General features: G+C 39.6%; 3 protein-coding genes across 3 annotated transcripts; 1 reads left to right on the top strand and 2 right to left on the bottom strand.

The window, feature by feature from the left end:
• Window positions 1–456: 456 nt before the first annotated feature.
• LOC118646689 lies at window positions 457–1,656 on the bottom strand. Its single transcript, XM_036290141.1, has one exon. The coding sequence runs from the start codon at window positions 1,654–1,656 to the stop codon at window positions 457–459; it is 1,200 nt and encodes a 399-aa protein (XP_036146034.1).
• Window positions 1,657–8,167: 6,511 nt separating this feature from the next.
• On the top strand, window positions 8,168–9,103 carry LOC118646688 (ataxin-8-like). Its single transcript, XM_036290140.1, has 2 exons — window positions 8,168–8,687; window positions 9,070–9,103. The coding sequence occupies exons 1-2, from the start codon at window positions 8,266–8,268 to the stop codon at window positions 9,101–9,103; spliced, it is 456 nt and encodes a 151-aa protein (XP_036146033.1). The 5' UTR covers window positions 8,168–8,265.
• Window positions 9,104–15,379: 6,276 nt separating this feature from the next.
• LOC118646687 lies at window positions 15,380–20,340 on the bottom strand. The gene is made up of 2 exons (XM_036290139.1): window positions 20,315–20,340; window positions 15,380–17,861 (listed from the first exon to the last, which is right to left on the bottom strand). Exons 1-2 carry the CDS (start codon window positions 20,338–20,340, stop codon window positions 15,380–15,382), a joined length of 2,508 nt encoding a protein of 835 aa, XP_036146032.1.
• Window positions 20,341–26,995: the final 6,655 nt, after the last annotated feature.

Genomic DNA, 26,995 nt, shown 5'->3' with positions numbered 1-26,995 from the left:
TCGACGTAAGCTTCCTGTCTCGCCTCGTCCAGAAGTAAATCACGCAACCATTCTCGTTTCTCACATCCCTTGACGTACACGAGAATTTCATCATCGGTTGCAGTTGTACCCATCACCGCCTTTGTAATCAAACTCCTAGCCATGCTGTGTGGAATTAATCCATCCTCCCATGATATTCCATGATGATTCACTTTCAACCATGCCACCTGACATCTTTCTGCCTTGGTAAGGTATTCCCATGGATAAGTGGGTGTAAACAAGTAGTGGGTGAGTTCAAATCCATCTTTGAGAGAGGCAAATTCCTTAACGATAAATTTTCCTCCAACGATGAAACCTTGCAGGTCTACGAACGTTGGTACAAGCATGACAGCTGTCGTTGAGAATACTGTGGTTGACTTCGATGCGTCGTAGAGTTATATATTGTCTTATCTCCCCCTCCTTTAATGTACAACGTTGTTAGGTGATTTTGCGCACAACGTTTGTCAACGGGTTGTACTGAACCACGCGGTCGTGTATGATGAGGCAGTACGCGGTGGTATTCATCGACACATTCTCTTTGCATTCAAATTCTATGCGCACGTCCACGGTTGCGCTCTTGATCGATTCATTTTGTCGAAAGCAATCGATGATTACGAATGGACCGTTAAGTAGAAAAGTTGAAGTGGTGAGGTTCGGCTCGAGATACTCGTATCCATAATAACCCTTGCAGAAACGCGCGTACATGTCGTACAGAATCGCCCATTTATTTTTATCGAAATCCAAGTTCATATCGTCGTATGGATAACATTCCGAGTTCAGATACAGTTTCACGTTTGTCAATTTGCAATGATCGAATCGGCTTGGATCCTCGGACACAATGTTCTTTCGACCCGTCTGCAGAGCAAAGATAACATATCGTGGCTTCTCGAGCTGAGTAGCGGTCTTGATGGCCCACGAATGCTTAGTTGTTTGCTGCAATAGTGGAAACTCGTACAGATCCCACGAACGAAAAGCCATGCTCAGGTACCGTCCGCTCTCCAGAGTACGCAGCATCGACAACTTATGTATCTCGTTCAGCAGTACGTGAGGCATGCGCCATTGTATCTTGAATATATCAATCGTGGGTTCCAACTCCGAACTTCCCATTAGACTGTTGTTATCGTTACGCGCGCGTATTAAAATTAACTCGTGACGAGCGTTGATCACCACGCGTCTGTAATCCTCGCAAAACCCCAACAACATGTTGAGTGGTACGCAATAATTAAAGTATCCATTCACGTCCCAACCCGAAATCCATCCTGCGTTCCTCAGAATCACGTTTTTGTCTGACGACACAGTTGCATAGTTTTTCAGTGTGCTGGTTATTCCAACATTTCTGTTGCGATCAATTTCTACACCGTCGAGTTCGTATCGAATCTCATCGAACATGAACGCAACACAATTATTTCCCAGTACCACCGAAAATCCCTCGGCTGGTTTGTTTATTGTCACTTTTCCCTCGAGGTATAAAAAACTTTCGAACGGCAATGTGTACAGATCCTGTTGGTGTATGGGTATTCGTATCTCGTCGCTGTGCCCGAACGTTGTGTTGGCAAACGGATTGTACGTATGAGTCTCGATCTTGACGATGCGATCATCGAAGATCGGCTCGTCTCCGATGTTTAGAATGTCAGTCATCGTTATCAGACGTTTCGCACCGCGAATCCCAGAGATTGTAAAAATTTAACGTTCGACGCGTTGAGCTTCTTTTTCTCGGGACAACAGGATGATTGAATATTATTAAACGTTGTCGCAAGAGTATCGGGTGGCTGTTGGAACGTTGGCACTGGTGTGGAGATAACGTTATCTTTCGCGCGCTGCGATGTGTTTAGCACGAGCATCTCACGTTCGCGTTATTGTTGCAACCGTCGTCGCACGTGCAGTCTGACGGTGATTTCTTCTCTTCGAAAATCAAGCAATCGTCCGTTCTGATCGACGGCGCGTATTGTCAGATCCGTAATGCATCGCACGATGATTGGCAGATAAATGATTTGTGTGGGCCTTTCCGATATCTTATATCCTGGTGGCACGCTCGGTGAAAACTCATGTATCGTGTGTACACTCTTATTGTTGCTGTACACGCCCGCGGTCACGTTGCATTCCACGCGAATAATGTTCACGTTCATTATGTTGATCGACACGTCCGATTCATGCCATTTTTGCGGTAGCAGTACACCACGCTTCGGTGAGAATCCTAGCAGCGATCCTATGTTGTTGGGTTTACCAAAATGTATACTGTAGGCGCATTTGATCTCACATCTCATTGTATTGTAGTTGGCGCGAAGCGTTATCGGATACTCCCCATCATTATCATCATCGTTGCCCCCACGCGTAACGTCACCGGAATGAGTTCCATCGTGTTGCGGACGTTTTCGTGAAATTGTGCGTTTCAAAAATTCGTTTATAGCTCGCAGTTCGTACGATCCCTCGGGAATCGTAATCTCCGTGTTATCCTTGTCAAAGTAAAACGTATTGTTTGAAGCATTCACGTTTGGTATCGTGTTATAAGTTTCAAAAATCGTTAGACCGAGCTCATAATCATCGTCGCTCAAATCTATAGCTGGAGAATAATGTGCCGCGAGAACGCTGCTCTTGCCGCTCAGGGTAAACGTCAGCGACATGATGGTGGTGAAATACTGAGTCTTTGCGGTACTAGTTCAGCTTTTTAAATTTACACGCGTTGAAGAAACTGCAGGCAGAGTTGTCCACAAATGCTCTGATCGTACGTTTGATAGCACGTTCGATTATACTCAATCGTTGTCACCCCGTCCCCAAAGTATCGTACTAGTTCTCTAGGTGGTCGAAGATTGCCGAAACTATCGAAATACGCGACGTGGTTACCCCTCTTTGCGTACGCCACCCAGTGAGTACCGGGGCCCGTCGTATCGTCCAAATTTACGATACCACTCTCGTTTAGACGCGCACCACTCGTCGGTAACGCGTTACGCATAAAAACACCTCTGAAATATGGAATACGCGCGCGTTTTGCTAGTTGCGTCAATTGCACGTTCGTCGTCGCACCTGTGAGTAGTGTTAATGTTTCTTCGACGTTTTTTTTTTTCTTCTGTACACCTTTTCCATGTTTGTACGGGGCGAGATACAGTCCTCGCCCGCGTTTGTATGGGGCGAGATATAAGCCGTGACCTTCCATCGCGCGATTGTGACGCTGTAACTCCTCGAGCTGACGTCGCGCGGCTTTGTTGTCGTTCACCGCCTTTGCCACACCAGCCGCTCCACCAATCAAGGATCCGAGTGCACCCAATATTGGTAAAATTGGTAATGCACCGCCTCGTTTTGCAGCCTGAAGTATGCGTTTTTTTTTCGTCGATTTTTTCGTTGAATTTTTCTTCATACCCATACCAATCTTCGTCTTGGCTTTCATGGCTGCCCAGACCAGTGGTGCAAGTTTTGGGCCGCGAGCACCTCGGGTGCTCCGCCGAGCACCGCCGAGCACCGCCGAGCACCGCCGAGCACCCGAGTCGGTCGCGTTCGTACCTCGAGACTCGGGCCGGCTCGGTCGCTCTCGCTACGCCTGCCGCTACTCGGTTATTGAAAAGAGAGAGGCGTCCGTCTCTCTTCCTCCAAGGCTGCCACGAAAGCGTGCGTTCAGCGGCCAGCGATTGAGGATTGACGAAAGGCGCCTATGCTTCCCCCGTCCCCTCGCATGTCCTCCTCTCATCTAAAGCATCGCGATCAACAAGCAGATCAATTGATATCAATCATTGATAGCATTGATAGCAATATTATTCATTATTATTAATTATTAAATTTTTTTCTATTAATGTAATTTATTATCTTATTTAAATTATAATAAATTAATTATAATAAAACCAATTATAAATGTAATTAAGTAATAATAAACATTTTTAATAAATTATTAAATACAACTAAAAATAGAAAGAGCTGACGAGTTAGCAAAAGATCTTTATATCCAAATTCTTTATTCTATATTAGTTAATAGACATTTCGTTATTCAATCATTTTTAATGTATAGTTTCCCCAGATGTCAAATGAAACATAAATTAATTATCTTGTCGGTGGTAACGATAACATTAACTCTTAATTACATTGCAACTTTTTTAAATATTAATACTCAGTTAATCAACAATTATAAATACGTACATAAATTCGTGAAATATGTAAAATTAATGTAACGTGATCGTGTCATTCTTAAAATTAATTACAAAGTAAATTAAATAAGAGAAATATGATAGTAGTCCGTAATTTAACAAAATAAGAAAATAATAAAAATACATATATAATAACAAGACTCGTGACAAACTCATCTCCGACAAAGTATTTAGTCACTGTTAAAACTCAATTAAGTCATATCCAACCGACATTTCAGGAATAAATGTGAGACAGAGAAAACTCTTGAATTTGTCACGTATTCTATTATTATGCATGTATATATTTTTATTACTTACTTTGTTAAATTGCGAATTATTTTTATACTTCTCTTGTTTAATTTATTTTGGAATTAATTTCGAGAACATAAACACGTTATATTAATTTTATACATTTCACAAATTTGTGTGTGTATTTATTATTAATTACTGTTGATATTAAAAAAAAATACTATATAGTTTGAATCAGAATTTAACTAATGTTGCTTTATTCTCACCGATAAGATTTTAACTTATTTTTCTTTCGATGTTGGCGTATTTATCACATTTATTTCTTAATTACTAAGTGGCTTCCACGCTACCCATGAGGTGCCACTAATAGCGCGTTAGGTTTTTTTACGTGGACCTTCGCCAGTAGCCCTATTATACCACATTTAATTGTTTCATATTTTTAACACATCTATTATTCATAGATGTGAGGTCTAGCGTTCTAAACCAGTTTTTAATTAATTATTTGACACATCTATTATTCATAGATGTGAGGTCTAGCGTTCTAAACCAGTTTTTAATTAATTATTTGACACATCTATTATTCATAGATGTGAGGTCTAGCGTTCTAAACCAGTTTTTAATTAATTATTTGACACATCTATTATTCATAAATGTGAGGTCTAGCGTTCTAAACCAGTTTTTAATTAATTATTTAACACATCTATTATTTTTAGATGTGAGGTCTAGCGTTCTAGACCTGTTTTTAATTAATTATTTAACACATCTATTAGTTATAGATGTGAGGTCTAGCGTTCTAAACCAGTTTTTAATTAATTATTTGACACATCTATTATTCATAGATGTGAGGTCTAGCGTTCTAAACCAGTTTTTAATTAATTATTTGACACATCTATTATTCATAAATGTGAGGTCTAGCGTTCTAAACCAGTTTTTAATTAATTATTTAACACATCTATTATTTTTAGATGTGAGGTCTAGCGTTCTAGACCTATTTTTAATTAATTATTTAACACATCTATTAGTTATAGATGTGAGGTCTAGCGTTTTAGACCAAATTTTGAAGCATCATTATTGTTTATTATTAGAAGTGGAAGGATGATGAATTTCATCATCATCATCATTATCATCATCACTACCTGCAGCATATAATGTTAAATGGAATTTTGTTCTCTTAGGACATGTAACATATAATTTATTTGTAGACATTAAAGTTAAATGCTTCTCATTAATTTTTATATCGAGAGCATTTTCTTTTCTCGCTTTCAATGCTGATTTCAAGACACAAGTAGCATTGACTGCTGCAGGCGAAAGTTTATTTCGTTTTTTTGTTTTTAAATCAGGTAGAAAGGAAAAGATTCTCTCTGAGTCGGCATTCGAATTTGGCAGTGATCTAACAGTATTCACAAGAGACTTTAAATTTGGAAATTGGTTACTGCGTTGGAAAATTTTTTTCCACATTTTATCAAAATTTAACATTGTTAAATTATCTTTTTCTGCTTCTGTAAAATCTTGATGTAAAGCAAACCATTCTTTTTTTAATCCATTGTCGTCAAATCCGGTAAAAGTTTGAGCAACAAAAGAAACATCATTAAATGAAGTTTCTCTGTTAGGATCACGTAATGCTGTCTCTACTTCAAAAACTTTCAATTTTGACAAAAATGGGTCGTTTATTGGTAATTTCTTTGAAATGTCTTGAGCAGCAGTAATGTAAAATTGCAAACAGTTTTGTCGAACTGTTGCAACTACATCTACGTGTCCTTGTGCAATTAATTTATCAAGATATTTTTCACATTCAGTTCCTAAATATATTTCATTTAATGATTTGTGATAATCTGTTTTAGAAAATTCAAAATTAATATTTACAGATTTTAAAAACTCTGTTTTTATAAAAGGTTTACAAATCATGATTAGGAACTGAAGTGATTTTGGCTGCAATAGATGTATTCTCGTTTCTATTGCTTGGAAGAATGCATTAAACATATTAAAAAAATTTAAAATATGTTTTAAAAATAACAAATATGCTTTTACATCAAGTTTTTGCATAATATTTAATAAATATTCGCCAGTTTTTATCTTTTCATTTATAATAGTTTCTTGTAAAAAAAGCTTAATAGTATCCCAATATTCCAAAAGTCTGTCAATACACAAATGCCGAGAAAGCCATCGTGTATCGGATAATTTTAAAATTTTGCGGTTTGTTTCCTGAAAACATTCACAAAATTCTTGAAAAATAGCAGATCGCTTGGGACTATTGTTAATAAAAGTTGCTATTTTTTTAATAAATTCCTCGCAATAGTCTGGAATCTTATTGCATGCAGCATGTGCAACTAACGCGGCGGAATGACATGGGCAAGACAATGTTAAAAGATTTTTACAAATGTTTCCAAGCTTTGTTTTAAAAGATGAATTTTTGCCTGTCATTACGGATGCATTATCACATGATAAGGCAACAATGTTTAAAAATGGAATTTGTAATTTATACATAACATTCCTAAATGCCTCAAATAATTTTTCCGCGTTGCTATTTCTTGCATCAATATCGATTAATTTAATCAATTGCGAGCGAACATCTAATGTTTCAGGATCAACATACCGACTATGAAACGTCATCCATTTTTGATTTGTAATATCAGACGTTTCATCAATAAAAATGGTAAATTTATTATTTTGCAGAATGTCAACAACACGATTGGTTTCAACTGGACATAATACGTTTGAAATGATTTTGTTACATTTAGTCCGACTCATGCTCATGGCTTCTAATACTTTAGAATCTTTTCCTATCTCTTGGAAAAATGAGAGAATATCTTTTGCCGTTTGATGAGAAATATTTTTTTCGGCAATAAATGCAGCGTATTTAATTTCTGCTGCTTTCTTTCGCTCATCAAACGACAAAAGCGATTCGTCCGTAATATTAATATCTTCGTCTGTTTCCTTTCTTTCTTTATTTTTATCTGCAGCAATTTTTAAGTGCATTGCGGAATCTGCATGACGATAAATGTGTGACAATCTAGCATCCATGTATTTTTCACAAAATTCACAAAAAAATAATGTTTTATCATGTGATGCTTCACGTAACCATGGTTTAAACAATTCAATATCTAACCATTCTTGTCGAAATTTTTGTTTTGTTTGAGAAGCTTCATTTATATCGTCAATTTTTGTTAAAGAAAATGTAGCTTTTTGCTGATTTTCTTTGTGACACGTAGAATTTGCATGTCTTGAAATACGTGTATTACAAGAAAAATTTTTCTTACATACAGTGCAATGATAAAGATCGTCATTCAACGGTACTTTACGTATCCAAAATTTATATTGAGTGTCGCTAAGCCAAGCTTCCTGAAAACTTCGCTTATCTTTCTTTTCTAAGGGCTCGCACATTTTTATAGACAACAAGAAAGAAATCAAACGAAGAATCAAATAGAAAAAATTAAAAGAAGAATAAATAAGGGAAAAATATATAAAAGTTTCTTACTGATTTCCCAATCAAAACTTTCAGCTTTCTCAATATAACGTTGTTTGTAAAATGCACTTACGTTCAAAACGTTAACACTCAATCGCATAAAAATAATACATTAACACAGTAAAATCAAGTAACAATAAACAAATCGTGATATCGTGCTCTCCGCACACAGTCAAACGACAAACGCGGCTCGCACTCACACAATGAAGAATCAGCCGCGTGGTGCCCGGCGAGCGGCGCGCGGCGAAACATGTGCACGCGATTTTCAATTGTTTACCTAGCTCTGCCGTTTCGCACATTTCGCAAGCAACCGCCATGGACCCCAGTTTGTCCCGTAAGTAATAAATTAATTTACTCTTTTTTCTGCATTATCATAATTTCTTTTATATTATATTTTTTTTATTAACAGAATCGGAATCAGCTTCGATGGAGCATTTGCTGCAGTTGTTGCAGCAGCAGCAACAACAACAACAACAATTGCAGCAGCAACAAGTGGAAGTGCAACGACAGTTGCACTTCCTCTATGAGGAGCTACAAAAAAAGCAGCCGCCGCAGGAGCAGCCGCCGCAGGAGCAGCCGCTGCAAGAGCAGCCGATGCAGGAGCAGCAGCAGCAGCAGCAGCAGCAGCAGGAGCAGCCGCAGCAGGAGCAGCCGCAGGAGCAACCGCAACAGCAGCAAATATGTAAGTATTTTACATTATTACGTATTAATATTAAAAATTATTTTATTTTAATAATGTATTTATTTATTTTTAGACAGAAAAAGAATAGGGGGCGGTCGCTCAAGGGCCCGTTGGCGAGCGCAGAGGGGGATACCACCTCGCCGACGTGGCGCCCGTGGCGGCCGAGGTGGCGGCCGGGGTGGCGGCCGAGGTGGCGGCCGAGGTGGCGACCGAGGTGGCGGCCGAGGTGGCGGCCGAGGTGGCAGCCGAGGTGGCGGCCGAGGTGGCGGCCCCACTTATATATATCACTATAAACATTATAATATATATTAAAATATAAAAAATATATTAGATTTAAAAAATACGAATTTTTAAAATATATTTTTATATTCCCTTCTTTCTTCTTTTCCTTTTTATGTATGTTTATATATATATATGTGTGTGTGTGTGTGTGTGTGTGTGTACAATTAAATAAATAATTAATTAAAAACTGGTTTAGAACGCTAGACCTCACATCTATGAATAATAGATGTGTTAAAAATATGAAACAATTAAATGTGGTATAATAGGGCTACTGGCGAAGGTCCACGTAAAAAAACCTAACGCGCTATTAGTGGCACCTCATGGGTAGCGTGGAAGCCACTTAGTAATTAAGAAATAAATGTGATAAATACGCCAACATCGAAAGAAAAATAAGTTAAAATCTTATCGGTGAGAATAAAGCAACATTAGTTAAATTCTGATTCAAACTATATAGTATTTTTTTTTAATATCAACAGTAATTAATAATAAATACACACACAAATTTGTGAAATGTATAAAATTAATATAACGTGTTTATGTTCTCGAAATTAATTCCAAAATAAATTAAACAAGAGAAGTATAAAAATAATTCGCAATTTAACAAAGTAAGTAATAAAAATATATACATGCATAATAATAGAATACGTGACAAATTCAAGAGTTTTCTCTGTCTCACATTTATTCCTGAAATGTCGGTTGGATATGACTTAATTGAGTTTTAACAGTGACTAAATACTTTGTCGGAGATGAGTTTGTCATGAGTCTTGTTATTATATATGTATTTTTATTATTTTCTTATTTTGTTAAATTACGGACTACTATCATATTTCTCTTATTTAATTTACTTTGTAATTAATTTTAAGAATGACACGATCACGTTACATTAATTTTACATATTTCACGAATTTATGTATGTATTTATAATTGTTGATTAACTGAGTATTAATATTTAAAAAAGTTGCAATGTAATTAAGAGTTAATGTTATCGTTACCACCGACAAGATAATTAATTTATGTTTCATTTGACATCTGGGGAAACTATACATTAAAAATGATTGAATAACGAAATGTCTATTAACTAATATAGAATAAAGAATTTGGATATAAAGATCTTTTGCTAACTCGTCAGCTCTTTCTATTTTTAGTTGTATTTAATAATTTATTAAAAATGTTTATTATTACTTAATTACATTTATAATTGGTTTTATTATAATTAATTTATTATAATTTAAATAAGATAATAAATTACATTAATAGAAAAAAATTTAATAATTAATAATAATGAATAATATTGCTATCAATGCTATCAATGATTGATATCATTTGATCTGCTTGTTGATCGCGATGCTTTAGATGAGAGGAGGACATGCGAGGGGACGGGGGAAGCATAGGCGCCTTTCGTCAATCCTCAATCGCTGGCCGCTGAACGCACGCTTTCGTGGCAGCCTTGGAGGAAGAGAGACGGACGCCTCTCTCTTTTCAATAACCGAGTAGCGGCAGGCGTAGCGAGAGCGACCGAGCCGGCCCGAGTCTCGAGGTACGAACGCGACCGACTCGGGTGCTCGGCGGTGCTCGGCGGTGCTCGGCGGAGCACCCGAGGTGCTCGCGGCCCAAAACTTGCACCACTGGCCCAGACAGCAGCAGCTGCTGCTCTTTCCCCGAGAGGTGAATCTTTCGCAATTACCCGTTTTAGCGCTTTGTCCGCGAGTATCTTGTCCGCCGCGTGTCTGTCGATGAGCTCGTTGCTCTGGGAGTACGCAATGTCGTGTTCGCGACACGCCGCGTCGAGCGGATTTATACCTTGGTCACCTCTGGCCAATCGCTTTTTCAGCCGAGTACCCGGACCGCAAAACTGGTAACCAGGAATATGTAATTCGAAAGGAAGAGCGTTTATCGCGCGATTCAGCAGTTGACCACAGCCGCGTTTTACCGTTGCGACAGCTGGCATTCGACACAATTTTTGATCAACGGCGCGGGTCCGTCGATGTGCGTCCGCTGCCACGGTTGATTGTAATGCTCGTAGCAACGACGATAACTTCGAATCTCTGGATCAGCCCTTATATGTTCCGGAAGTCTGTCCCACACGTGTTCGATGTAGTTGCCACACACGCGTAGCAAAATAGGTTTTGGCACGAATTGTAACTGCTCGGCGCTCAATTCGAGTATATCGGAGGGGTGTGACAGTATGAGATACATGTTTGATACTGAGCGATGCGTGATTTTACACGCCTATAAATAGCCTCAGATCGCGACATGTTTCGTTCTGAATAAAGAAAAAATATAAGAGATGTTAAACATATGTAAAACGGTTATACATATACGTAAGGATGTTTAAAACGTGAAACGAACGTGTGAAGTATGTGAACAAACGTGAAACGAACGTAAGAAGTATGTAAACGAACGTGGAAAGTACATGAACGAACGTGAAACGAACATAAGAAGTATGTGAACGAACGTAAGAAGTACGTAAACGAACGTGGAAAGTACATGAAACGAACGTGAAACGAACATAAGAAGTACGTGAACGAACGTGGAAAGTACGTGAAACGAACGTGGAAAGTACGTGAACGAACGTAAGAAGTACGTGAACGAACGTGGAAAGTACGTGAACGAACGTGAAACGAACATAAGAAGTACGTAAACGAACGTGGAAAGTACGTGAACGAACGTGAAACGAACATAAGAAGTACGTAAACGAACGTGGAAAGTACGTGAACGAACGTTAAAAGTATGTGAATGAATGTGAAAAGTATGTGAACGAACGTAAAAATATTAATTCTATATTAATTTAGCAGTCATCTTCAACAGGATCGCCCATTAGTACGCATGGTGATAAGTTGTGTCACGCCCGACTATTGATAAACACAACGATCACGCCCAACCATTGCGGGGTATAGCGTCACGCCCGCGCAGCCATTGATACACGCTGCGACGAGCTTATCTTCCTTCTTCGCGCGGCCATTGATACGCGTCGTAATGAGCTTATCTTCTTCCTTTATTCTTTCTCTATCCATACGCTGCATTCACACACACGCACACATACTCATATACAGCATACGCTGCACTCACTCGCCTATAAATAGGTCGTTCGATTCCACTATATAATCAGATTCCGAAAACATGAGATTCGTGCGACAGCCGTTGGCGATATGCGTTACGAATTACGATGACAAGTTACGACTAATGGGGGATGACGGAGAGAGGCGCAAGCATGGCGCGATGCTGCCTACTACCATACGCGCGATTATTTGTGGCCCATCGAACTGCGGTAAAACCAACATTATGATAAACTTGTTGGAATGTCCGCACGGTGTACGTTTCGAGAACGTGTACGTGTACTCGAAATCTTTGCAACAGCCGAAATATCGGTATTTGGAAAATTTGTTAAGATCGATGAATGAAATTAACTATTTTACGTTCTCCAATAACTGTGACGTCATTCCGCCGAATGAAGCGCGTCCAAACTCAATTTTCATCTTTGACGATATTGCGTGCGACAAGCAGGATGCCGTGAGAGAGTATTTTGCGATGGGTCGGCACTCGAACGTCGACTGCTTTTATCTTTGTCAGTCGTACGCGAGAATACCTAAACATCTTATACGTGACAACGCAAACCTGCTGATCCTGTTTAAACAGGATGGTACCAACCTGAAACATGTGTACAACGATCATGTTAACACCGATATGTCATACGGTGATTTTTGTGCGTTATGTCGTGATTGTTGGCAGCGTGATTATGGATTCCTAGTAATAGACAAGGATAGTTCACTTACTAACGGGCGATATAGAAGAGGATTTAACGAGTTCGCGATGCTGCGGAGCGATTAGTCGTCATCGATACTTCGTTGGGGAAACGTGAGCGATCGACGCTGTCTGTCAACATGATTGGGAACAACGAAACGCGTGAGCGCGAGAAAATCGCGAAGGAAATTGAGAAAACGAGCGAATCGATTCGTAAGAAACATCGCGCTTTGAAGACCGGTAGGATCGAGGAGAATATCGCGGCGAAGAGACACTTCGAGCCGCTCATCGAGCCGCTGCAAAAGATCGTCGATAATTCTGGCGTCCGCGTGATAAAGGAAGAACCGCATGTCGATGACGTAGGCATCGAAACATCGTTCATCCAGAAGGATGTGATAAAAAATAAGAAAAAACGAAAAGACAGTTCAGTGGACCATGCATTAAGTGAATCGAACAAATGGATGCGATATATGTCAAACGATGCAATGAATTTACCGTCGCCATCGGTGCAGCATACGTCAAACGATGCAATGAATATACCGTCGCCGTCGGTGCAGCGTACGTCCAACGACGTGATAGATCCGTCGGCGATAACGTCCACACCGCGTACGGCAGCTGTACAATCAACGATTGAAGCTCCAAAACCGTTAAATAAGGCTCTCGAGACTGTTTTTGAATCCGCCGACGATTCGTTTGCGACAACCATTTGAAATCGATTACAAACGTCAGAAGGTCTAGAAACGTTATCTCAGCACTTGGGGCCGCTGGGTCAAAAGTACATCGGAGATTTTCTCAGCGGTCGTGGTGAAAAAGAGAAAATTATGGATACCGTGTACGGCGTTCGTTTAGACAAGGATGGTATGATGTTGGGTAATAAAACGTTCGACGTCAACAGTAGTGATCACATAATTATCGGTGGTGTAAAATACGTTGGTACACACGGTCTTTACGAACTGATCTTTAAACGATATCCCAACGATTCAGTCTACACGGAAAACGATAAACGAAAGTACAAAGATATATTGTTGGCTACAAACGCGCATAAACGTAATTACGTTACACACGGCCGATTATTAGCCAATAAGGGATACAAGTATAAATATATATATAAATATATATAATTGCACCGTTATTAAAATATGATTTTACGAGCGGAATGGGATTACCTCGCGCTATGACACCAAACGATGATGCAATCGGAAAGGAATTACCTCGCGCTATGACACTAAACGACAACGTGATCGATTACGTGCATTGGGACGATCCTAACGAACTGGTGGATCGTCTACGGTTGCTCGAAGCCTCGCATCGGGCTGGTCATAACGCTCATGACAACGAGATGCTGTCCATCATCGAAGAACTTCGCGAGGCAGGCCTTATTATAAATTAACTTGCGTATCGTCAAAACAAATCAGTTGATCGACGTCACCCCATACATCAAACATGAAATTACCGAAATCTAATGTTAGTTCCGAAAAACGGCGACTCGTCGAGGAACTGCATGCTTCAGCGAGAAAAAATTTTCCGCGGAGACACGTCATAGTTCGAGGATACGATGATCTGTGGCAGGCCGATATCGTCGAGATGATTCCGTACTCACGTTTCAACAAAGGTTACCACTACATACTTACCGTCATCGATGTGTTGAGCAAGTACGCGTGGGCTATACCGCTCAAGAGCAAAAGTGGAAGCGAGACAGCTGACGCTATCGCTGAGATAATTCAAGAGAGCGGCAGACGTCCGAAAAATTTACAAACCGATATGGGGAAGGAGTTTTACAACGCCGACGTGCAGAAACTATTGCAAAAACATGACATTAACCATTATTCCACGTACTCGGTAATGAAGGCGTCGGTCGTCGAACGCTTTAATCGCACGCTGAAGAACGATATGTGGAAGCAGTTTACGCTCAACGGTAATTACAAGTGGATTGACCTGTTATCACGTCTCGTGTCGAATTACAACGTTCGGAAGCACCGAACGATCGGTGTGCGACCCGTCGACGTAACTCCTGCGATGGCTGAAAGACTCTTGGATACGATATACAGCACTATAAAGATTGTTGGTCCAGCGAAATTCAAAGTAGGCGACTCTGTACGCGTGAGCAAGTACAAGACAATTTTCGAGAAAAGTTACACACCAAATTGGACAACCGAGGTGTTCAAGATCGTTAAAGTGCAGCGTACCAACCCCGTAACTTATTTACTCGAGGATTATCGTGGAACATCTATCGCTGGAGCGTTCTACGAGCATGAGTTGCATCGCGCGACTCACCCGGATGTATTTCTGGTAGAGAAAGTATTGCGCAGGAAAGGAAACGAGGTTTATGTCAAGTGGTTGGGATTCGATGGATCACACAATTCGTGGATACACAAAGACAATGTTATTTAATCAGTATAAAAAATTGTTTTTATTATAAACATATAAAGCGTAGTGCATACATTATATAAAAAATATAATTTTTTTTGTGACATATATGAAGCATCTTTATTATTATCCTTCCATCGTCCATTTCTAACGTTACACATAAATTATCAAATAATTTTTTTAAAAATACATATAACATAAAATACATAATATGTGTAACACGTAAAATATATAAAGTATTAAATGTAAAATTATAAAATAAATGTAAAACGTAAAATACATAAAATATAAACTATAAAATATGCGAAACGTGAACATTAAAATATAAATGTAAAGTATAAAATACATAAAATATAAAAATGGCTGTACAATACAAAAAATATTATAAAGGTATTTGATAATGTCCCCACGGCAACGTCTTTACCGAATCAGGTACGAGATACCGCTTGTCGTCGTATGGACTTAGAGCTATTTTCGTTTCACGTATCGTGTATACCTCATGCAATTTAGATCGTATACACGACGCGTCATCTCTATCTCATCTCGCAGACACCGCATGTAGTCATCGAATGTTATCGTTCTTGCGACAACGTTACACTTTACACCCTTTGCCTTTTTAGTGTCATTTTTTCCATCCACCTTTAACGCGTACATTTTCGCCCTGAGTCCAACGAACTCAGTCATTATCGCACCGTTGTTTTCGTCCTTCATTAGCCCGGGAACTTTTTTGTTCGCAAGAGGCATACCGTACGCGTTACCAGTCGGATAATCGCTCGTGTCGAACCTTGTGATATCGCGTCTTATATTTTCATATACGTCGTCGCACTCGATGTGATACACGAGACTATCAGTATCTGTGTACATGACTTTAGATTTGTCATGGTACAAAGGTAGCATGTACTCGTGGTGAAATTCATACAAACAAATTTTCGATATGTCTAGTATACACATACCTACATAAATCGGCTTGTTGAATTTCACTTCAAGTTTTCGGAGTTCGACTGCAATTAAATTTTCTGCAAAAACACTGCGACTGTGGAAATTTGGTTTAGCAATCATTGCCTCCGCACTGTATCGTCCTGTCCATTTTGTCAAAAGTTTTACATCTACGTGATTGCGAACATTTTCCATAGTTTTTCCGAATACGGCGTTATTCATCAATTTATATAAATTTTTCTCGAAATCGTTTTTCGCGAGGGTACGAAATTGTGTGTTTAACTCGATATAATCGCGAAGCCAGGTGGATTGAACGAATTGTAATACACGATGTATTTGTGTTATGCGGAGACCATGACGAGTGCATTGCTGCAAGTTGCGATAATGAATGACGTACCGCTTCTTATCGTGCAAGGTCGCTAAAAGTTTACGTTCTCGCTTGCCAGGCGGCTTATCGCGCGTCGGGCAGAACGGTAGGTCAGTATGTCGATCGTGCAGATGTTGCGGATACTCCAGATCGACTTCGAGAATGTACCCTGTGGGCGAATCAACAGCGATCGCATTTACGTCAAAATTTGAGACGTCTTCGACCCATTGAAATTCTCCATAGGGCAGCGGCTGACACATTGCCCATCCGTACAAATTATTTACATCGAAATACATGAGGTACGACGATGGTTTCGATGGGTCGTACGTCTGCATGTACTTGTTGTTAGCCTGCGCGTATCTGCCGGAACATTGACTCAGACCTCCGCGTATACCGCGCTCAATAAACATTACCATATCGATGTCGGTGAGCAACTCAAAATTGACGCGTGTATATTTAAGCATAGCGTCCCACGTGAATCCCGGTAATGTATAGTAATGTGTGGGGTCGAGACCATAACTTTCGACACATTTGTCACGAAAATTTTCAAAAACGTCGGCTAACAACAATACATCTGTTTTCAAATACAAATCACTGTATTCGCCCAGCGTTCGAATAGAGAATCGATCCCATACGTTCTTGGCGTGCGCGTAATCACTCTCGGACACGGTATCGCCCGTCAACGAACTAAAGAATAATTCACGCGATGGCAAACGCGTTTCCTTCAATTTTGCGACACAGTCAACATACTCGTATGGGAATATGCCTTTACGAGTCAATAAATCGAATTCTTCGTCAGATAAATTTGAAAATTTCTTACGTACAATTTTTAGTTTTTCTTTACCGAGAAATGATGCCAATTTTTCAAGACCAGAATTGAGAAATTTATACGAATCTATGAATCGTAATTTTATGTGATTGTTTGGGTCTAAATCATCGGCGGTACCTATGACATGCTTCGTAAAAGAAATATATTTTTCTTTTGTAACGGGAAGCACATCGATATTCCCTTTGAATGTTGTGGCTATTTCTCTAATAATGAAGTGTGAATCGTATTCGGATAAATTATGGAAAATTACTGGTATGTACAACACATTTTGATAACACAAGTTACAAAGCGAATGCGCGGGACCGCGATAACGACCGGTGAGATGGCAATGATCTCGCACTCGTGTATCATCCGGTGCGAACGGCTTATCACAAATATGACACTGCTTTGCGTTACGATATGCCTCCCATTGCTCTTTCGATAGAGTTTCCATGGGGACCTTAGCAGATAAAATTGATTTTACGCGATGCGCTAATTTCTCTAGTTGTTTAGTGAACCATGCGATACAATCCTTATCGCGATAAAACCAATATCCCGATAATGTGTCATCGTACGAACAATGTACATAATATCCCAAGCTAAATACTTGATGATGATGCTGTTGGTACGATATTTCCATATCCTCCTTCTCCATCTTCTCCAATGTACACTCCAGGTCGGCATAGACGACAAACGGCACGCGCTCCTTATTGTTGATGTTGCGGAAGCTCAGCCATTTCTCGTCTTCAGTAGGTAATTGGATGGCGCAATCGTTCATTTTCTGGCAATCTACGCTGTGGACATCCAACTTTTCCACAGAACTAAAGTAATGTAAACATCTGTAAAAAAATAGCGTAAATTTTTATTTTTTATTATAAAATTAATACAACATTTATAAAATTATTACTCACCGGTCACAAATATATTTTTTGTGTTCCTTTTTACTGAGTTGTGAGCTCACTAGACGAGACAGATCCTTGATGCATGCAAAGTGCCCCACGTTGTCTTCGCGTAGATCTTGCACGTATAGCAGATTAACATGCTTCTCCTTCTTGTCGTTGGAGAGTCTTAGCGGGAGAATTTTATAGGTTTCAGTTTGATCCTTTTGGATCTCGTAGACGTTGACCGAAATATTATTTAGTCTCTCGAATTTTTTAATGTCTTTTAACGCGATTGGAAACTCAATGTCATTGAAGTTCAAAACGTTTGTATAATGAGGGTACGATGACTCTCTTTCTGAATTTCTTTCTGCGGGATATAGAGCGGCTATCACAGACCACGCGAAGCAAGCATTGTCCATCGATTTCACGTTAACAACCGCACGCTTTGTTATTATTTCCCGCGGTAATGTCACGTGACATCCCGCGCGCATAGAATTGTACTTATTCACATTTACAGTCAAATTCACACTGATGAGACAGGCGTTTCGCGAATTCAGTTTTTTACGCGTGTGAAAATAATACATGCGATCGGTCGCATGATGGATGACTGCACTTCGCCTTCGGAATCCGAGTCGTTCACGCGTAGCTCTTTTCCCAGTTGATTGACAATTTATCAATTGGGGGAACAGTTACGACGTGAATGCATCGGACTCCGAAGGCGGGGTGCTTTTTGTTCATCACGTGGCCCATCGCCATGTCAACTGTGAAAGAAGCGCTATTAGTGGCGAGTCGCCTGGTGGATGGGCACGCTTCGCATTCGTTACTCGAAAAACATTCGCGTCATATCGCGAAACATGCAATTATGATTATAAAAAATATTCACCGATCGACTCGCCACTATATCATCGTAATTAAATTTATTTGTGTGTGCTGATTTCAAAAACGATGAGGAGGGAGAAGATCTCTTGGACTCAGTACGATATTAGAAAAATTAAAAAAATCTAACATTGCTCGGGGTCCATTAGATCTCTTTGCTCCCAATTCAACGCACAAGTGACATGGATTACGTGAAAAAAATATCTCCCAACACGACGAAAGTCGTAATGTAAGTCTAAAAACTATACGTTTCTAATATCTTGGGGAAGGGGAAATCTTTTGGAGTCAGCTCATCGTTAAAAATTAAAAAATCTAATGATGGCTTGATTCCAAAAGATGTCTTCATTCCCAGTACATGACAGACATGTCAGGTCGGTCTAACGGAAGTAAGCCTGACTCGACGTGGTCGTTGGAATCCTCTTGTCGCGAACCGTCGGCTGACGCGCCATCGCGGTTTCGCATATCAATCGTATCAAAAGAAGGAGGGGGAAATCTTTTGGAATCGGCGCATCGTTAGAAAAATTAAAAAATCTAATGATGAATTGATTCCAAAAGATCTCTTCATTCCCAGCACAACATGGTCTACAGTGACATATGGAGTACGTGAAATCTCTTCATTCCCAGCACAACATAGTCTACAGTGACATATGGAGTACGTGAAAAAATCGAGGGGGGGGGGGGATATTGGTTCTAAAACTCCTGAGCTCCGAGGGGAGTGTGGGGGTGCGGGGGTCTCTTGCTGTTAAAGGAGGAGGGGGCGTCACGTTGGTGGGGAGAAAATGACGCCTCCCCCTCCCCTTTACCAGCAAGAAATCCCCCGCACCCCCGCACCCCCCTCGGAGCTCCCGAGTTAGAACCGGCTTAGCTTTCCTACTAATATATATATGTATATGTAATTAAATATAAAAGAATTTTTAAAAAATATAATTTTTTAGCGTACAATTTATCCTGAAGATATCCGTATACGCGGATACATTAATGTAAAAGAAAAATTCTGGAAAAGATATTTTTGAAATAACAACAGACAATGGAACGACAATTTCCATGATCACTCGTATGGACAGTTTGGAATGGCGGACGTGTTTGACTTGCGGCGTCTATTTGACATGATACCGCTCATGGATCCAGACCAAGAGTTCTGGATCTAATTATTAAAATATTTGTTATATTTTTTTTATAAATGTGTACTAATGTACTAATATGTACAATATGTAGAACAATAATAAATGTATTAAATATATTTTTGTTCTTATATATTTTTGATTTTCCTTTCACACTTTTCCATCCCTCACAATACTATCCTTGCATGCGCACAGTCAGGCATGCTCGTTTCAAGATGGGGGTATAGGCATACGTAGAAAAGAAAAAACGGAGACGTTGAAAAGGGACGGACGATATAACAGGTATTTTCTTCTCTCCCACACACAGGTGTGCCTTACCCCCCACTCTTGAAATTTGGGACAATCCTCGGTCTAGAACTAGATATACTATGTCTATGCGCCCAATACTATCCTCCCACCCGTCGCGGTACTTACCTATCCTCTCGTTCTTTCTCTTTCATGCGCTCCCTTCTCTCACTCTTTCGTGCGCTCTCCTTCTCTCGCTTTTTCAAAATCGTATGTTCTCGCTCCCACCCATCACGATGTTATGCTCGCTCTAACTCCCACCCATCTCAGTTATCCTATTCTCTCACTCCCACTATCATGGTACTATTTTCGCTCTAACTCCCACCCGTCTGGGATACTATTCTCTCGCTCCCACCTATCGCGGTAATATCCTATTCACCTATATATGTAATGGTTATATTACCCCTTATTTTAAAACAACGCGTTATATAAGTAAATAAATATTTGTGATTTATTTTTTATAATATTTATATTTTATTTGTGTTTATGTGTATATTTACATTGTGTATATTTACATAATTGAAATTTATTAAAAGCAATAAGTTTATAACACATAAGTTTTTACTGGTTAAAAAATATTTATCACTATTAAATAATAAAATTAAATTAAATCAATGGCGGGCCGCAGCGTCTGCTTGAAGGTAACCCTCTACGGCAGCGACCCGACGCGTCGCGACGGCTGTTTGAAGGCACCCCTTACGACGACGACGACCCGGCGGATTCTTAAAAGCAGCACTGAATTGTGTGTGTTTTCTGAAAAAAGAAAGTCAACGAACGTCAATACGAATGTCAACGAACGTTGACAAACCTCAATACGAACGTCAATACGAACGTCAACGAACGTCAACAAACGTCAATATGAACGTCAACAAACGTCAATACGAACGTCAACGAACGTCAACAAACGTAAACGAACTTGACACGAACGTGAACAAACGTGAACGAACGTGAAACAAACGTGAACGAACGTGAAACAAACGTGAACGAACGTGAAACAAACTTAAAACAAACGTGAACAAACGTGAACAATCGTGAACGAACGTGAACGAACGTGAAAAAAACTCAACGAACGTCAACAAACGTCAACCAACGTCAAGGAACTTGAAACGAACGTGAAACAAACTTAAAACAAACGTGTACGAACGTGAGCAAACATAAACGAACGTTGACAAACGTCAATACGAACGTCAACAAACGTCAACGAACGTCAACGAACGTCAACGAACGTCAACGAACGTAAAACAAACTTAAAACAAACGTGAACGAACGTGAGCGAACATGAACGAACGTGAAACAAACGTCAACGAACGTCAACGAACGTCAACCAACGTCAAGGAACTTGAAATGAACGTGAACGAACGTAAAATAAACGTGAATAAACATAAAACAAACGTGAACAAACGTGAACGCACTTGAAACGAACGTCAACACACGTCAACCAACGTCAAGGAACTTGAAACGAACTTAAAACAAACGTGAACAAACGTGAACAAACGTGAACGAACGTGAACGAACGTGAAACAAACGTCAACGAACGTCAACAAACGTCAACCAACGTCAAGGAACTTGAAACGAACGTGAAACAAACGTCAACGAACGTCAACAAACGTCAACGAACGTGAAACGAACTTAAAACAAACATGTACGAACGTGAGCGAACATAAACGAACGTTGACAAACGTCAATACGAACGTCAACGAATGTCAATATGAACGTCAACAAACGTCAATACGAACGTCAACGAACGTGAAACAAACTTAAAACAAACGTGAACGAACGTGAGCGAACATGAACGAACGTGAAACAAACGTCAACGAACGTCAACAAACGTCAACCAACGTCAAGGAACTTGAAATGAACGTAAACGAACGTAAAATAAACGTGAATAAACATAAAACAAACGTGAACAAACGTGAACGCACTTGAAACGAACGTCAACAAACGTCAACCAACGTCAAGGAACTTGAAACAAACGTGAAACGAACGTCAACGAACGTGAAACAAACTTAAAACAAACGTGAACGAACGTGAGCGAACATAAACGAACGTTGACAAACGTCAATACGAACGTCAACGAACGTCAACAAATGTCAAAATGAACGTCAACAAACGTCAATACGAACGTCAACGAACGTCAACGAACGTCAACGAACGTGAAATAAACTTAAAACAAACGTGAACGAACGTGAGCGAACATGAACGAACGTGAAACAAACGTCAACGAACGTCAACAAACGTCAACCAACGTCAAGGAACTTGAAATGAACGTGAACGAACGTAAAATAAACGTGAATAAACATAAAACAAACGTGAACAAACGTGAACGCACTTGAAACGAACGTCAACGAACGTGAACGAACGTCAACAAACGTCAACACGAACGTCAACAAACGTTAACAAACGTCAACGAACGTCAAAGAACGTCAATAAAGTTTAAAAAACGAAATAATTTGTAGTGTAATTTCATCGTGCGCGTTATCTAATCGATTGTGTGCGAAACATGAGAGCCTCGAAATCAGATCGATACGTTAATTCCGAGAGACGACTCGTCGAGGAACTGCACGCTCCGGCTAGAAAAAATTTTCCACGAAGACGCGTCATAGTTCGAGGATACGATGACCTGTGGCAGGCAGATATCGTTGAGATGCATTCATACTCGCGTTTCAACAAAGGCTACCATTACATACTCACTGTCATCGATGTATTGAGCAAGTATGCGTGGACTTTACCGCTCAAGACCAAGAGCGGAAACGAGACGGCTAATGCTATCACCAAGATAATTCGAGAGAGCGGCAGACATCCGAAAAACTTGCAAACCGATATGGGGAAGGAGTTTTATAACGCCGAAGTGCAGAAACTCTTGAAGAAACATGACATTAATCATTACTCTACGTACTCCGTAATGAAGGCGTCGGTCGTCGAGCGGTTCAATCGCACATTGAAAAACGACATGTGGAAGATGTTTACGCTCAACGGTAATTACAAGTGGTTTGACCTGTTACCACGTCTCGTGTCGAATTACAACGCTCGGAAGCACCGAACAGTCGGCATGCGACCCGTTGACGTAACCCCCGCTGTGACTGAAAGACTTTTGGCTACGGTATACGGCGCGATAAAGATCGCAGGTCCGGGGAAATTTAGAGTGGACGATTCGGTACGCGTAAGCAAGTACAAGACAATCTTTGAAAAGGGTTACACACCGAATTGGACAACTGAGGTGTTTAAGATCGTTAAAGTGCAGCGTACCAATCCCGTAACTTATTTACTCGAGGATTATCGCGGAACAACTATCGCTGGAGCGTTCTACGAACACGAATTGCATCGCGCGTCTCACCCTGACGTGTATCTTGTGGAGAAAGTATTGCGCAGAAAGGGAGACAAGGTCTATGGCTGGGATTTGATGGATCACACAATTCTTGGATAAACAAAAACAATGTAATTTGATGCGTTCAAAAAACATTTTTATTGTAAACGTATAAAAATACAATGTATACAATATATAAATAAATTGTATGACATACATGAAGCATCTTTATTATCCTTCCATTACATCATTATTTATAATACATTCTTTAAATATTAATTCGCACAGGTTTTTAATCTAAAAATATAGCACGCATGAAATATAAAATGTAAATTATGTGTAAAATATATATAACATAAAGCGTAAAATGTAAAATTATAAAATACGCGTAAAATTTAAAATACATAAAATGTAATCTATAAAATACGTGAAACGCAAAATGTACAATTAAAAAAAATATATGTAATGTGAAATACATGATATAACAAGTACAAAACGTATAAAAGAAAAACGTATTTATAATGGTATCTGATAATGTCCCCACGGTAATGTATTGGTTGAATCCGGTACAAGATACCGTTTATCGTCGTAAGGACTCAGGGTAATTTCTTTTTCCGATACCGTATATACTTGGTGTAGTTTAGATCTTATACACGACTGGCGACGTGTCAACTCGATCTCTTCGTTGAGACAGCGCGTATAATCATCGATGGATATAGTTCGTGTCACAACATTGCTTTTTACACCTTTAGTCTTTTTGTGTCCTTTTTTCCATTCACCTTTAACGCATACATTTTTGCCCTAATTTCATATCTTCGAAATTTCCAATTGCGTTGAAAGACATTGGAAAATTCGAGAGACTCAATAATGTGTCAGTCAACGTTTATGGGATCAAAAAGGACAGAATCGAAAAATATAAAATTCTTCCGCTGTGGCTCTCCGACGTGAAGAAAGAGAAGCACGTCAATTTATTATACGTGCAAGATCCGGGTGACGACAACATGGGCCATTTTGCGTGGATAAAAAATTTGTCCCGCCTCGTGAGCTTACAATTGAGCAAAAAGGAGCACAAAAAATACATTTGCGATCGGTAAGTAATAATTCTTGTATAAAATGTGTTTATAAATTTTTATTTAAAACATAAAATAAAAGCATGTTTAAATTTTTACAGGTGTTTACACTATTTTAGTTCTGAGAAAAAGTTGGACGCCCACGGCATAGATTGCACAGCGTCGAATAACTGTGCCATAATATTACCTAACGAGGACGACAAATGGCTCCGGTTCGAGAATTATAATAACAAGGAACGACTTCCCTTCGACGTCTATGCTGATTTGGAGTGCGTACTGCGGAAAACAGAACCGGATACAGACAACGCGTCATACACATACCAGCATCACCAGGTATTCAGCATTGGATATTACATGCGATGTTCGTACGATGCGTCGTTATCCATGTATCGGTTTCGCCGCAGTAATGATTGTGTCGCGTGGTTCGTCGAACAACTAAAAGAATTGGCTCATAGTGTAAATAACATATTATCTGCTAATGTCCCCATGACAGATTTAACGCGAGACGAGTGGGATGCATACCGTAGCGCGACACATTGTTACATTTGCGAAGAACCGTTTGCGCCAGACGATAGACGAGTACATGATCATTGCCACATAACCGGTAGATATCGAGGTCTCGCGCATTCAAATTGTAATCTAAATTACAAAAATTCGTTTTACATTCCAATAATATTTCATAATTTATCCGGCTACGATGCGCATTTTATTATTAAAGATATAGCCGCAGCGTTTAAAGGGGAAATAGACTTGCTTCCCATCACAAAAGAAAAATACATTTCGTTTACTTATAAATATGTTAAAAGTACAGAAGAACACAAAAATGGTTGGAGAAAATGCATAAAATTACGTTTTATTGATTCATATAAATTTCTTAATACGAGTCTGGATAAATTAGCATCGTTTTTAAATAAGGACAGACTTCAAATTTTACAATCTGAATTTAAAGACATATCAGCTGAAAAATTCAATTTATTAACACGGAAGGAAGTATTCCCATACGAATACGTTGACTGTGTTGAAAAGTTGGAGGAAACGTGTTTACCGTCACGCGAATCATTTTATAGTTCTCTAACCGGTAACACGGTATCTGAGAACGATTACTCTCATGCTATTAACGTATAACAACGGTTCTCCGTTCAAACGCTAGGTGAATATAGCGACATGTATCTCAAAATTGATGTTTTGTTGTTAGCCGACATTTTTGAAAATTTTCGCGATAAATGTATAGGAAGTTATGGACTCGATCCCGCGCATTATTACACTCTCCCCGGATACACGTGGGATGCTATGTTAAAGTACACGAAAATTACTTTTGAATTGCTTACAGACATTGATATGGTCATGTTTATCGAACGCGGTGGCCTTAGTCAATGTTCTGGTAGATACGCACAGGCTAACAACAAGTACATGCAGTCGTATGATCCATTGAAACCGTCATCGTATCTAATATACTTTGATGTGAACAATTTATACGGATGGGCAATGTGTCAACCGCTGCCGTATAGAGATTTTCGATGGGTCAACGACGTGTCCAATTTTGATGTATTATCAATCGCGCACGATTCACCAACAGGCTATATCCTCGAGGTCGACCTTGAGTATCCACAACATCTTCATGACGCGCACACCGATCTACCCTTCTGCACCACGCGTGATAAGTCGCCCGGTATGCGACAGGAGAAACTTCTCGCGACGCTTTACGATAAAAAGCGTTACGTCATCCATTATCGTAACTTGCAGCAGTGCATGCGCCACGGTCTTCGCGTAACGCAGATACACCGCATATTACAATTCGAGCAATCTCCATGGCTCTGCAAATACATAGAACTGAACACACAGTTCCGAACCCATGCAAAAAATAATTTTGAAAACAATTTATATAAACTAATGAATAATGCAGTATTTGGCAAAACCATAGAGAATGTGCGCAATCGCGTCAATGTAAAATTGCTAACAAAGTGGAAGGGTAGATATGGTACGGAGGCAATGATCGCTAAACCAAATTTTCATAGTCGTAGTATTTTTGCGGAAAATCTTATTGCTATTGAATTGCGTAATCTCGAAGTGAAATTCTATAAACCTATTTACGTGGGCATGTGCATACTCGATATTTCTAAAACATGTTTATATGAATTTCACTACGAGTACATGATGCCTTTGTATCGTGACAAATCTAGAGTTATGTACACTGACACAGACAGCCTCATTTATTACATTCAATGTGAAAACATATATGAAAACATGAGGCGTGACATACATAGATTTGACACGAGCGAGTATCCGATCGACAATGCGTATGGTATCCCTCTCAGTAACAAAAAAGTGCCGGGCCTGATGAAGGATGAAAATAATGGCGCCATTATGACCGAATTTGTGGGACTTAGGGCAAAAATGTATGCGTTAAAGGTGAATGGAAAAAAGGACACAAAAAAG

Source organism: Monomorium pharaonis, chromosome 7, assembly GCF_013373865.1.
Source record: "Monomorium pharaonis isolate MP-MQ-018 chromosome 7, ASM1337386v2, whole genome shotgun sequence".
NCBI lineage: Eukaryota > Metazoa > Arthropoda > Insecta > Hymenoptera > Formicidae > Monomorium > Monomorium pharaonis.
This window is presented reverse-complemented; position numbering and strand designations above follow the sequence as displayed.

Coding starts and splice junctions, on each gene's coding strand:
- LOC118646688 (XM_036290140.1), top strand. CDS start 8,266: ATGGAGCATTTGCTGCAGTTGTTGCAGCAGCAGCAACAACAACAACAA. Junction 8,688..9,069: donor TGGCGCCCGTGGCGGCCGAG/GTGGCGGCCGGG, acceptor GTGGTATAATAG/GGCTACTGGCGAAGGTCCAC.
- LOC118646687 (XM_036290139.1), bottom strand. CDS start 20,340: ATGAAAGAGAAAGAACGAGAGGATAG. Junction 17,862..20,314: donor GAGAAAGAACGAGAGGATAG/GTAAGTACCGCG, acceptor ATTTTTTTACAG/ATGTTTACATTACTTTAGTT.
- LOC118646689 (XM_036290141.1), bottom strand. CDS start 1,656: ATGACTGACATTCTAAACATCGGAGACGAGCCGATCTTCGATGATCGC.